This window comes from Sciurus vulgaris, assembly GCF_902686455.1.
Source record: "Sciurus vulgaris genome assembly, chromosome: 16".
Taxonomy (NCBI): domain Eukaryota; kingdom Metazoa; phylum Chordata; class Mammalia; order Rodentia; family Sciuridae; genus Sciurus; species Sciurus vulgaris.
The window spans coordinates 40,332,706-40,346,305 of NC_136477.1; the positions used below are offsets into that span (position 1 = coordinate 40,332,706).

Below are 13,600 nucleotides of genomic sequence, written 5' to 3' on the forward strand. Positions count from 1 at the left end.
TTTTGATTATTCAATAACAATGTAATCATAACCAGGCCAAAAACAAGCAATTGATAATGATCAAACCTAAGGTATCAGAGACAATTTATGGATAACAATTGTATTAGATGTATAAAGCAGGCCTTAAGTGATCTGAAACAAAGAGCTGTGATGATGGAGATGAGGAAAAAGCCATCCTCCTGACCTTTCACAGATCACTGTAACAGAGCCACCGGGAGCAAAATCCTCTTTTCATTTGCTCAGTCCACTTAAGAAGAATAAAGCTCTTACCAGTGAAGCTGCAGCTGTGCTCACCCTCAGCTTAATTACTGTGTAAGGCTGAGGGTTAATTAGTTGCCATTCTTAGCTCTATTTGTTGTTCTAATGAAGATCTGCATAAATATAAGAATGAGGTAACCAATATTTGGTTTTTATTTGAAAGGTGATAGGAGGGGAAATGGCTCCCCGGGCCTGATGACCACTTTTTCATTTGACCCGATTTGTAGATCCTGCCTGCCTGAAGGGTGGCAAAGAAGTCAAGGTTGCTTATAAAGACAGGCCCCTGTTGGTTCAGGCAGATGACAGGAGAAAGGAATACAAGGAGCCAGGTGGGGGCCCAAATGACTCCACCCACTCCCAGAGGAAGAAAGCCAAATCACAGGTATTTTACAGATTATGCTGCTAGCATATCTAGTCTTCGGCAATTAAAAGAAAAATCTCCATTTTGGAAAAATTCAAACATTCAAAATAGAAAAAAACAGTACCACAAATAACCATGTATTCATTGCTCAGAGTCAATAATTATAATGGTCAATCTTGTTATCTTCTCTACCCCTACACACCTCCAATCTTTCTGGATATTCTGAAGCAAATTTCAGATATCAAAAAATAATTTTTTTTTTTTTTTGGTACCAGGGATTGAACTCAGGGGTACTGGACCACTGAGCCTCATCCCCAGCCCACCAAAAATTTTATTTGTAAACACTTCAGTATATACTTCTAAAAGGGAAGGACATGGAAAAAATTTCATAATCATAATTCCATTCCATTCCTAAAAGTTTCTGGCAAGAATTGCTCAATATCGAATGCTCCCCCCCTCCAAATTTCTGTCTCATAAAGACTGTTTAGGGGGAGATTTTTAAATGATACATTATCTTCAGAAATGTGTTCAAAAATGAAACAAGTTCATTATACTTTAGAAAGAAAAGGAGCAAAGTAGGAAATTGGAACTGAGGTGAATAAAACAACAATGGCCGGGCACAGTGGTGTACCACTGAAATTCTAGCAACTCAGGAGGTGGAGGTAGGGGAATCTAAAGTTCAAAACCAGCCCCAGCAATTCAGTAAGGTCCTAAGCAACTTAGTAAGACTCTGACCCAAAATAAAATACAAAAAGGACTGGGGGTATAGTTCAGTGGTAAAGTACCCATGGGTTCAATCCCTGGTACCAAAGGGAAAAGGAAAAATGTAGAAGATATATTTCTATTCATTACTGTGTAAATAAAGCATCAGGTACAGGAAAACTGTTTGGCTCCTTGTTATAAATGTCAGAGTTCTCAGCAGAGCTGATTTTCTTTTCTTTCATTTGTTCCTTTATTTCTCTCTCTCTCCCTCTCTTTTTTGGGTGGTACTATGGTGGTAATCTGGCACCTGATAGGCAAGTGCTCTACCACTAAGCAACATCTCCAGCCCCGGATAGTTGATGGTTTCATGGGTTAACTATTCATTACTTACAGGTCTGAAGATCATAATATAAGCACATCTTAAATAATATTTAAAGAAACATATTTCATAATAAAGAAGACCACATAGTATCTAAGAGGTTAAAAAAAAAAAACCACCTGCAAAATAGCAAAAATAAACTTGAAAACATGACACAAAATAGAACAGAACTGCAATTGTATATATGTTGAATAAGACTTGAGAATATAGTATTTAAAAATAATAGTACTCCATGAAAAATGGCAATGTGATTCTAGCTAAAACCTGTTTACCAAGCAGGACTAAATCCAGAGAATCTGGGAAGCTGGTGCTGACTGACCATTTGATCATACCATCCTTTACTCCTTTTCTGCTGCTGTTTTTGACTGTGTTACAGCCAAACTATGGTGCTCAGGCAATGACTGACAAGTAAGAGTGCTACTTAATAGTGGTGGTTAAATAAGGTCAGTGGTTAGGTGTACTACTGTGAATAGAATAATAAGCACTGGTGTATCTATCAATGGGCTGATCATGTTTGGACTGGATGTTTGCCACTCCAGAGAAGCCACCTTAAGAGACAGTACAGTAGGCACTACTAATTCAGAATCAGGTTTGGATTATGAAATTCAAGAGTGTCAATGTTGATGTGGTGGTATTAGGGATTATTTAATACTATCTTCTCTTAATTAAATTAAACTGAGTGGGTATTTATCTATCATTTACTGTATGCCTATTTGGTGTCTGAAACACTCTAGGAAAGAATATTAGCTACAACATACTACTGTTTACAAAAGGTTTTCATATATACCATCTCACTTTAAACTCACAGAAACCCAGTGATTTAGGTAGGGTTGATAATAATATCCATTTTATATAAGAAACCATGCAAGTTGGGCACAGTGGTACACACGTATAATCCCAGTGGCTCGGGAGGCTAAGGCATAAGGATGGAGAGTTCAAAGCCAGCCTCAGCAATGGCAAGGTGCTAAGTAACTCAGTGAGACCTGGTCTCAAAATAAAATACATAGGAGGGCTGGGGATGTGGCTCAGTGGTTGAGTGCCCCTGAGTTCAACCCCTGGTACCCCCCGACCCACTTAAAAAAAAAAAAGAAACCACGCAGGAGCAAAGTGAAGTGGCCAGTCCAAGGTCACACAACCAATAAAACTAAAGGTGGTTTTTAAATCCATGTATGCTGTGTATCCGTATCATCCGAAAAAGATAACATCTATTTTTTAATGGGCCAAAAACTCTTGAAAGAGGCAAATGTAAATTATGAGAAAATTATTAAAAATTTAAAAATTAGTTCATGGAAGGATAAATGTGAGAGCATATTTTAAGTTGGTTAAATACATATCGTCATGCAAGGACTACTTTTGAAGTGATCACATTTATCTTGTTAAAGTAACTACAGATTCAGTAACAGGACAATCTTATTTATTCGTATTCCATCAAATACATACTTGTGATAATTTGAAGATAGCTTAGATTGAAGTTCGATTTAAATCTAAGGAGGAAAAAAACCTACAGAGGTTTAAAGTGTAATCAGATAATAGCATGAAAGAAGTCTATTAAATAAAAGAATGGATTTTTTGACTTGTTTAAGATAACTCTTTTTAATCTAGAAATGTCAACCTTCATAAAAGTGAGGTGCCAATTAGGAAACTTTTTATAATGTTGTTAAAGTTCAATTAACTAAATGTCAGCATGATTTTACAAATAATATCCTATTCTCATGTTGGATAGGTTGTCTCTAGCTTTTAAGGGCCATTGTTATTTTTAGACTACTTCTTACTATTAATAGTATTATTTTCACTAGTCATTACAAGGTTGTTAATACCAGCTATTGGGGAGATTGAGGCAGGAGGACAGGAAGTTCAAGGCCAGATTGGGTTGGCTGGTTGGCTATCTATCTATGTATCTTCTATCCATCCATCCATTGATTGTACTGGGGAACGAACCCAGGAGTACTTTACCACTGAGCTACATCCCCACTCCTTAAATATATTTATTTATTTATTTATTTTAAATTAGAATCTTGCTAAGTTGCCTAGGTTGGCCTGAAACTTGGAATCCTCTCGCCTCAGTCTCCTGAACTGTTGGGATCACAAATATGCACCACCATGCCTGGCTTTTTTTTTTTTTTTTTGACTGTGCTGGACATGAAACCAGGGCCTTGCACATACAAGGCAAACATTCCAACACTGAGCTACATCCTCAGCCCAGACCAGAAAACTTGAGAGTCTGACTGAAAAAAAAAAAAAAAAAAAAAAAAAAAATCAAACCAAACCAAAGCAAAAAAACCCACAACATTATTTTCAAAATGTAGACCCTTATTTTATGTGATTTTGCTTTCATCAGGAGTAATTTTTCTTTTCTTTCTTTTTTTGGTAGAATGCATCTATAATTTTCTGAGACAGCCAAACCCCAAACAAAATGAAACCCCCCAAACCCTTAAAAAAAACCCACTAGTACACTTAACAATAATCTTCTTAAAGAGAGGTAGTACTGGAGAAACAAATACACTCCTTTAAGCAGGAATACTGGAGTAAGAACAGATTCTCACATATAGTTCATCCTGGGTAACAAACAAAAGAGCCTTTGCCTTCTTGTAACATTGCCACTAAATGAGGTTATACAAAAAGAAACAAATGAGATTGAAATAGGAACAGTAGGATTTTCTGAAAAAAAAAAAAAAAAAAAAAAAAAAAAAAAAAAAAAAAAAAAACCCACTTAATGTAGCAAGACCAGAATTCGCTACCTGTGGTAAAGTATGAATTAATTTTAAAAGTATTTTATAATGACCTTACATAATTTCTTTTGGTATTAAAAACAATTTGTACCTTTAAGGCATTTTAAATACATTAAAATTTTATTAAATCATGTCACATTTCTTCACTAAAGAAGTTTTTATTACTAAAAAATAACAAACATGTAAAAGCAGAAGATTTTATTCATAAACATGGAAGGTAGAATTTTGTGCAATATTAAGGTTATTAATTAAGTACTCAAGCAAGAAAGCTCCCATTGAGAACACCAATGAAAACCTTATAACTACTTTGAATTTAAATTAACCCAAATATGCAAAAAAAAAAAAAAAAAATCAGCAGTTGGTTTGTCTTTTACTTAGAAGAAATTAGTCAAAGACAACATACTTAGACATCTAGGAGACCACAGGACTGAGAACTTTCAGTGTTAAGCACAGCAGTAAACCACAAAGACCTGGCCATAAACTCTTCAGTTTTCCTGGGAAGTTGTATTTCCCAGTTCAGGACCATTCAGCTTTTTTGTTCTAATAGCTTGTCAGGATTCATGGCTATTAAGATGCCAAAAGGTCACATCTGTGTGGTACTGCCTGGTTGTAATCAGATTTTAATAGCCCACATTTCTCAAATTTACATCTTCTGGTAGGCATCTAATTAAAGATTAAGCTATTAGATTTAAATTTTTATTATTATTTGGCAGGAAAATTTAATGCATTCTTTAGATGTACTTTCTCATCTAAAATAATTTTTTCATGAATTTTTATCACATTATGCTTTTTCCTTTTGGGTAAATAATAGAGCTTAAAAATAAAAATGAGACGACTCAAAAAGAAATTAGTTACATACTATGTAAACCTAAAATCAGTAATTGTAATAGTAGTAGTGGTGGCATTAAACACCAAGGTCTGGTGTTTAAGTCTTGACAAGTGCCTATTCAATGCTAACTTAAGGTCTCTTACCAGGGTTGCAATCTGTAAGAAGCGAGCAGATGGAGAGAAGAACTTTAGAGATGGTTAGGGCTGGACTCCAATTGTCTTTCAGGATGTCCAGACAGATCACTCCTTGGCTGTTAATATTACAGTGATAGATTCTTGTTCGGAAGGTAACCTAGGAGAAAATGTAAAGTTGTTATTTAAGTAGACACATCTTTTGTTAAACAAAATAGTCCAATATGCTGGTTAAAATCTACCTTGATTTTCCTTAGATACATACATAAGAATAATCAATAATCAACATTTATAATCTGTCATCCAGGGCACAGAAAATGCCAAAAACAAAATCAGGATATTCTACTTCTGATGAAGAGTCCTATTATTTAAGTAGTGGTCTGGGGGCTGAATTAATACTTGATTCAGTTATAACTGAGGTGAAAACTAACTCTGATCTCTGAAAATTTTCACAGAAAACTGTTGGATTCCAGTTATTTTTAAGAATTTTGTACATTTTTGAAACTCAAATACCAAGAAGAGAGAGAATAACTAATAAAATGAAAATGTTATTCTATAACATGGTTTTAAAATATGAACTAGGGCATGCATGTAAATTGCTTAGCTTATAGAACTACGTGTTATAAATAGTTGTAACTTACTATTTTAGTTAAATTACTATGGTAGTTATAATTAATTTACAAACTTTTCCTTATTGAATTCTATACTCTGAATGTAATATTAGTAGTCTACCTTTACCCTGATAACAAAATTACCACTATACTTTACTTATGTAATTTTTACCATCTTTAAAAACAATTTCAATCGAAAATGGTCAAAAATCACTTTTAGCTATGTGAGCCTTTTATAAGCATCATTAGGATTTCATGCTACTTATTACTATGATTATAAATAGTCTCAAATTGATAAGTTGAAATAAAAAAAAAACCTGGGTGTTCTAAAGACCCATTTTCTGGTACCTTAAGTTCAAAATGATTCTGAACCAAGAAAAAAAAAAAAAATGGCAGATCCCTGTAGGTGTTAGCACCCCACCAGTGAATCCAGCACCCAAACACTAGGATATTTATGTAATTTATAAGATGTCAAATCTCAGAAATCAATAGTTGTTGAACAACACAGCAGTATTCTCAGGCAAGACTTTCAGGCACCATGCCAGGCCAAATAACCTTGACGTCTGCCCCCAACATACACCTCTCAAGTACCTAGAAATAGTGAAGATAATATAACCAATATACTTTAAAATGCACAGCTGAATCTTCCAGGGAATTCTCAGTGGCCAAAATTGACAAACAAAAATTATAGTAAGCATACCAGCAGTAGGGCATCGGGAAAAAAGAGAATTAAGGATGGTAGGCATTCTTAATAAAATGAAGGTTTGTGTCTTGATGCCTTCGTGGAGGAAAAAGATGAACTCTTAGGCCTGTATGTAGCAGGAGGTTTGAACTGACACCCTTTACATAAATTAGGACACTTAGTTTTCCTGTAAGTAAAGGATGGACTTCAAGAGATATGCCTTATAGGAGAGATAGCAAAGAAATTTGTCAGAGAAAATTTGGGCTCTGGATTGCGGATTAAAATGTCTCCCTGAGGTTTTTATTTTTTAGGTACCAGGGATTGAACCCAGGGGAGCTTAACCACTGTGCCACATCCCCAGCCTTTTTAAAAATTAAAAAAAATTTTTAATGTTCTATTTAGTTATGCATGACAGCAGAATGCATTTTGAATCTTGGTACACAAACGGAGTACACCTTTTCATTTCTCTGGTTGTACACGATGTAGAGTCACATTATTTGTGAAATCATACATGTACATATGGTAATGATGTCAGCCTCATTCTACGAGTTTTCCCACCCCACATCCCCACCCCTCATTTCCCTCTACATAATCTAATGATCCTCCATTCTTCCCTTACCCACCCCCCCCCACCACCTGGTCCCCCCATTATGTATCAGTATTCACATTTGGTCTTTGGCCTTTGGGTTTTTGGGATTGGTTTATCCTGCTTAGCCAAGATAGTCTCCAACTCCATCCATTTATCTGCAAATGCCATAATTTTATTCTTTTTTATGGCTGAGTAATATTCCATTACACACACACACACACACACACACACACACACACACACACACACATTACACATACATATATCTCGTAGTTTCTTCATCCATTCTTCTATTGGAGGGCATCTAGGTTGGTTCCACAATCTAGCTATCATGAACTGAACTGTTCTAAACAGTGATGTGGCTGCATCACTGTAGTATGCTGATTTTAAGTCCTTTGGGTATAGGTCAAGGAGTGGAATAGCTGGGTCAAATGGTGGTTCCATTCCAAGCTGTCTAAAGAATCTCCATACTGCTTTCCAAAGTGGCTACATCAATTTGCAATCCCACCAGCAATGTATGAGTGTACCTTTTCCTCCACATCATCATCATCACCTACTGTTGTTTGTATTCTTGATAACTGCCATTCTAATTGGAGTGAGATGAAATCCTAGGGTAGTTTTGATTTGCATTTCTCTAATTACTAGAGATTGTGAACAGTTTTTCATATATTTGTTGACTGATTGTATTTCTTCTGTGAAGCATCTGCTCAGTTCCTTAGCCCATTTATTGATTGGTGTCTTTGTACTTTTGATGTTAAGTTTTTTGAATTCTTTATAAATTCTGCAGATTAGTGCTGTATCTGAAGTGCATATGGTAAAGATTTTCTCCCACTCTGTAGGCTCTCTCTTCACATTTTTGTTTTCTTTGCTGAGTAAAAGCTTTTTAGTTTGAATCCATCCCATTTATTATTGATTCTTGATTTTACTTCTAGGACTTTGGGAGTCTCATCCTAAGCCAACATGGTGAACCTTTGGGCCTACTTTTTCTTCTGTTTGGTGTAGAGTCTCTGATCTAATTCCTAGGTCCCTGATCCATTCTGAGTTGAGTTTTGTGCAGGGTGAGAGGCGTTTAACTTCACTTTGCTAAGTATGGATTTACAGTCCTAGCACCATTTGTTGAAGAGGCCCTCTTTTCTCCATTGTAAGTTTTTGGCACCTTTGTTTTGTATGAGATAACTGTACTTTTGTGGGTTTGTCTCTGTGTCTTTTATTCTGTACCACTGCCTATTTTGGTGCCAGTACCATGCTGTTTTTGTTCCTACTGCTCTGCAATATAGTTTAAATCCCGGTATCATGATACCGCCTGCTTCACTGTTTTTGGTAAGAATTGTTTTGGTTATTCTGCATCTCTTATTTTTCCAAATGAATTTCATGATTGCTTTCTCTATTTCTATGAGATATATCATTGGAATTTTAATTAGAATTGAATTGAATCTGCATAGTGCTTTTGGTAGTATGGACATTCTGACAATATTAATTCTGCCTATCTAAGAATATGGGTGATCTTTCCATCTTCTAAGGTTTCCTTTAATTTTTTTTCTTTAGTGTTCTGTAGTTTTCATTGCAGAGGTCTTTCACCTCTTTTGTTAGAATGATCCCCAAGTAATTTATTTTTTTGAGGCTATTGTGTATGGGGTAGTTTTCTTAATATCTCTTTCAGAGGATTTATCACATATGAATAGAAATGCATTAGATAAACTGGTGTTGATTTTTATATCCTGTTACTTTGCTGAACTCATGAGTTCTAGACGTTTTCTGGTGGAATTTTTTTGATCTGCTAAATACAGAATCATGTCATTGGCAAATAAACAGAGATGGATGTTTGATTATTATCTACAATATAAACAATAGGTATGCAATAAGGTCTACAATTTCAAATGGTGGACAAAAAGAGAATGTGGGAATGTGGGAGGGGTGTAGGATGTGATGAGGTAAGAAGTGAGAATATTGAGGTACTAGACCATAGGAAGAGTAAAAGAGTAATCAAAAGAATTTGGTTGTTAGCAGGCGAAAAGGGAGAAAGAGACTCAGGAAACAGATAAATAAGAGGAAAATAGAGCAAGTGATAATGATAAAAAAATCTACAACAAAACTGTAATATACTATCCAATCCTCTCAGTTCTCAGTAGCCTGATGCATGAAAAGTACTTGATTTAAAAAATGATGGGGCTGTGAGAGAGGGAAATGAAAAAAAGAAAAAAGAAAAATATATGGGGAGGAAAAAAAAGTCTTAAAAGAAAAACTGAACACTTGTTTCTGTTGGAGTTCAGTATCTTCTCTGCCCCCCTTCTCTTCTGACAGGTGGGGCTGTCTGGAGTTTGCTGGTAACTCCACCCTCAGAATGATGAGTTAATAAAGTAGGAGCATTAGACTTGGAGGTGGGACTCCTGGAGGCAGGGTGTAGCCATTACCAGTCTCACTGGAAGACCGCACCCTGGGACTCTCCTTTGGGGTTCACTCATGTGACACAGGAGCCTGTCTTAGCCCCTTCCCTCACTTGTGGACTCCACAATTCTTGGTCTATGAGTTAGCCTCTAAATTATATCTCTCCTGCCTCCACTCTTTTGACTTACAAGTCAGGAACCTCTCTCCCCAGAGGTCCTGAGGGCTGAGTACCAGCTGTGTGCCTGTCTCAGAAAGCTGTTCTGCATTGAGCAGATCAGGACCAGGCATTGAGAGCTGTGGGCCAGCCACATAACTGCAGGCTCTGGACCAGGTTGTTGGTTAGGTGGTGGTTGGGAGACTGGAGATTGAGGAGCCGGAGGGCCCTGCTGATTGCCAAACTGGCGGGATCAGGTGATCAGGTGGATGCTTTATTGGGTAGGGAGTCGTGGACCAGGCTGATAACAGGGTCCAGGAGGTGCTGCCTGAGTTGTCTCTGGGATCCAGGTGGGTGCCGGGCTGGCTGGATGAGCTGGGATCAAGATGCCCTCACGCCCTTTTCCCACCTACTGACCCCTTGCAAGGCTCTCTCCTGCCTCTGCAGCAAGATGGTGGCTATTAGCACACCTAGCAGGCATACCTCAGATATAACCAAGCCTGTAGGGCCCTTGGTGATGATCTTTCAGGTACCGGCTGTTATCCCTAGATGGAAGAGACCATCTCCCTAGTTGGTGGTGGCAGTAGGTACCTTGATAATGAGCTTTTAGTCTTCAGCAGTGTCCCAAGATGGAAGCTGCTCCAAATAAAGATGGTGGCAGAAATGTCCCAGGATGGAGACTAGCACACATTGGTAGATGGGGAGTGTAGCAAGGTGCCTCTGAATGTGCGGGGCCTGGTGTGGGACAGGCGGGCGCCAGTCTGGATCTGTCTTTTTTTTTTGATACAGGGTCTTGCTATGTTGCTGAGGTTGGTCGTGAATTTGCAATTTTCCTGCCTCAGTCTCCCTAGATGCTGGGATGCTGGGATTACAGGTGTGAACCACTGTGCCTTGGTTTTTTTTTTCCTTTTCTTTTTCAGATGGAATGTTGCTAAATTGCCTCAATCTTCCTGCTTTGCCTCCTACTTAGCTGGGATTACAGGCATGAGCCACCATGTCCAGCTTTCCCTGAGAATTCTAAGCCATGACAAATAAAATATGCAAACTAAAAACTAACTAAAAATGAGCTTAAATGACTACAAATAGATGTTTAAAGCAGAAAGTACCTTTAGGAATAAAGGGAGTCACTAAATGATAAGATGAATCATTCATCAGGGGAAAACAACTAGGAATCTGTTGTACTTTATAATACAGCCAAAAATATACAAAGTAAAAACTGGCAAAATCATAAAGAGAAAATTATATACTTCAAACAGAGAGGTTAAAGAACTGGCTCAAAGGTTCATGTGTGGTAAGGGATATAGCCAGAATTTGCACACAATTTTGCTGATCCATTAATCTCCAGGATATATAAAGAACTCAAAAAACTTAACACCAAAAAAACCCCAAATAATCAATAAATGGGCTAAGGAACTGAGCAGACACTTCACAGAAGAAATACAATTGATTAACGAATATATGAAAAAATGTTCAACATCTTTAGCAACTGCAAATCAAAACGGGCTGGGATTGAAGCTCAGGGTAGTGCATTTGACTAGCACATGTTAGGCACTGGGTTTGATCCTCAGCACCACATAAATAAATAAAATAAAGATAGTGTGTCCATCAACAACTTAAAAAATATTTAAAAAAAGACTTTAAGATTTTATCTCACCCCAGTCAGAATGGCAATTATCAATAATATAAACAATAAATGGCACAGATGTGGGGAGAAAGGTACACTCGTACACTGCTGGTGGGACCTCAAATTGGTGCAACCACTATAGAAAGTGGTGTGGAGATTCATCAGAAAACTTGGAATGGAACCACCATTTGACTCAGCTATCCCACTTCTCGGTTTATACTCGAAGGACTTAAAATCAGCATATTACTGTGATGCAGCCACATCAATGTTTATAGCAGTTCAATTCACAGTAGCTAAACTATGGAACCAACCTAGGTACCCTTCAACAGATGAACGTATAGAAAAAAATGCCATATATACATATGATGGAATATTACTCAGCCTTAAAGAAGAATGAAATTATGGCATTTGCCAGTAAATGGATGGAGCTAGTGAAAATTTCATGCTAAGTGAAATAAGCAAATCCCCCCAAACCAAAAGCCGAATGTTTTCTCTGATATTTAGACGCTAATTCACAATATGGAGGGGCTAGGGAAGAACAGAGTTACTTTAGATTAGGTAGAGGGGAGTAAAGGGAGGGGAGTGAAGGGAGGGGAGAAGGGATGGAGGTAGGAAGGACAGTAGAATGAATCAGACATTATTACCCCATGTATATATATAACTATATGTACAGTAGGATTCTACATCATGTATAACCAGAGAATGAGAAATTATACTCCATTATATATGATGTATCAAAGTGCATTCATGGTCATGTATAACTAATTAAAACAAATAAAAATAAAAAAATAAAAAATATGAGAAAGTGTGTTCTACTCAGCCTCTATGCCTGTTATTTTTTAATTTTGCAATGATTATGTAGCATTGTAAGAAATAATAGAGAAAATACATGTATCTTTCGCTCAACTTCCCCCAATAGTAACATTTTGTGTAAGAATAGCACAGAAAACCAACATTAACAGTCCACTGATACTTCCTAGATTTTACCAGTTTTATATACACTTATGCACATGTGTATTTAGTTCTATGCTATCTTATCATGTGTTTATACACAGGGAAAGTATAGTCAAGATATAGAACACTTCCATCAAAAATACCCTTAGTGTTACATTTTGACAGCCACAATTATCATCCTCTTTTACTTCTTTAATTCCTGGCAACCCATAACAATTCTTTTTCTCATCTTTATAATGCAGACACAGCAAGAATGCTTTAGAAATGGGATTATATACTATGTAACCCTTGAAATTGGTTCCTTTCACTCAGCATAATTCCCTTGAGAGCCATCCACTGTTCTGTGTTAATAATCCATTCCTTTTTATTACTGAATAGTATTCCATACATAGTATGGATGCAGCAGTTTGTTTAACCATTTATCCACTGAAGTACATCTACGTTTCAATGATAGGAAAAACCAAACTGTTTTTCTTACTCACATTCAACACAGAACAGTTCTGTGACCAAATATGGGCCAAGGTTTACCCCTAACAACACATTTTCTGATACCAGCTGGATTATTTCAATTTTGACAACTATCAACTTGGAGTTATGAGTCAGAGTAGGATCCCACATGTTAAAGTCATAGTCAGACAAGACTTCCTCCTGTTTCAGATGCCAATCTTAACTCTGGGACTCCAGAACTTCGGATCCACTGCCTATAAATGGGGTTTTCATGACTCCCTCCTTGGATCCAATCATTTGCATCTTACAGAACTCAGATAAGTGCTTTGCTGATTTGTTATGAAGGATATTACAAAGGATATAGATGAAAGGGCAGACAGAGAGATACACAGGGGAAGCACAGGGGAAGCACAGGGGAAAGACTGTGGAGCTTCTCTGCTCTTATGGGGCATACCAACTTCCATGAAGTCAATAAGCTAGAAGCTCCTTGAACCCTGTCCTTCAGTTTTTTTTTTTCTCCCCCTTTCTTTTCTTTTTTTTGATACTAGGGACTCAACCCAGGGTTATTTAACCACTGAGCTACATCCCCAGGACGCTGCCCCCTCCTCTTTTGAGACAGTCTCAGTAAGTTGCTTAGGGCCTCGTTGTGTTGCTGAGGCTGCCTTTGAACTTGGAGATCCTCCTGCCTCAGCCTTCTGTGTTGCTGGGTGTACTTTACTGTTTACAAGAGAGGTTTCATTTTCTAGGTATGACTGATTAAATCAT

The 13,600-nt window shown here is 37.1% G+C and overlaps 1 protein-coding gene across 2 annotated transcripts in view; it reads right to left on the reverse strand.

Moving 5' to 3' along the window:
• The window catches only part of UBE2E2 (ubiquitin conjugating enzyme E2 E2), a 301,893-nt gene that overhangs the window by 40,951 nt on the left and 247,342 nt on the right, over positions 1-13,600 (reverse strand). For both annotated transcript variants that reach the window (XM_079114334.1, XM_079114335.1), the window contains exon 5: positions 5,402-5,549. In XM_079114334.1, the coding sequence (XP_078970460.1) occupies positions 5,402-5,549 (148 nt within the window). The remainder of the gene's footprint in view (positions 1-5,401; positions 5,550-13,600) is intronic.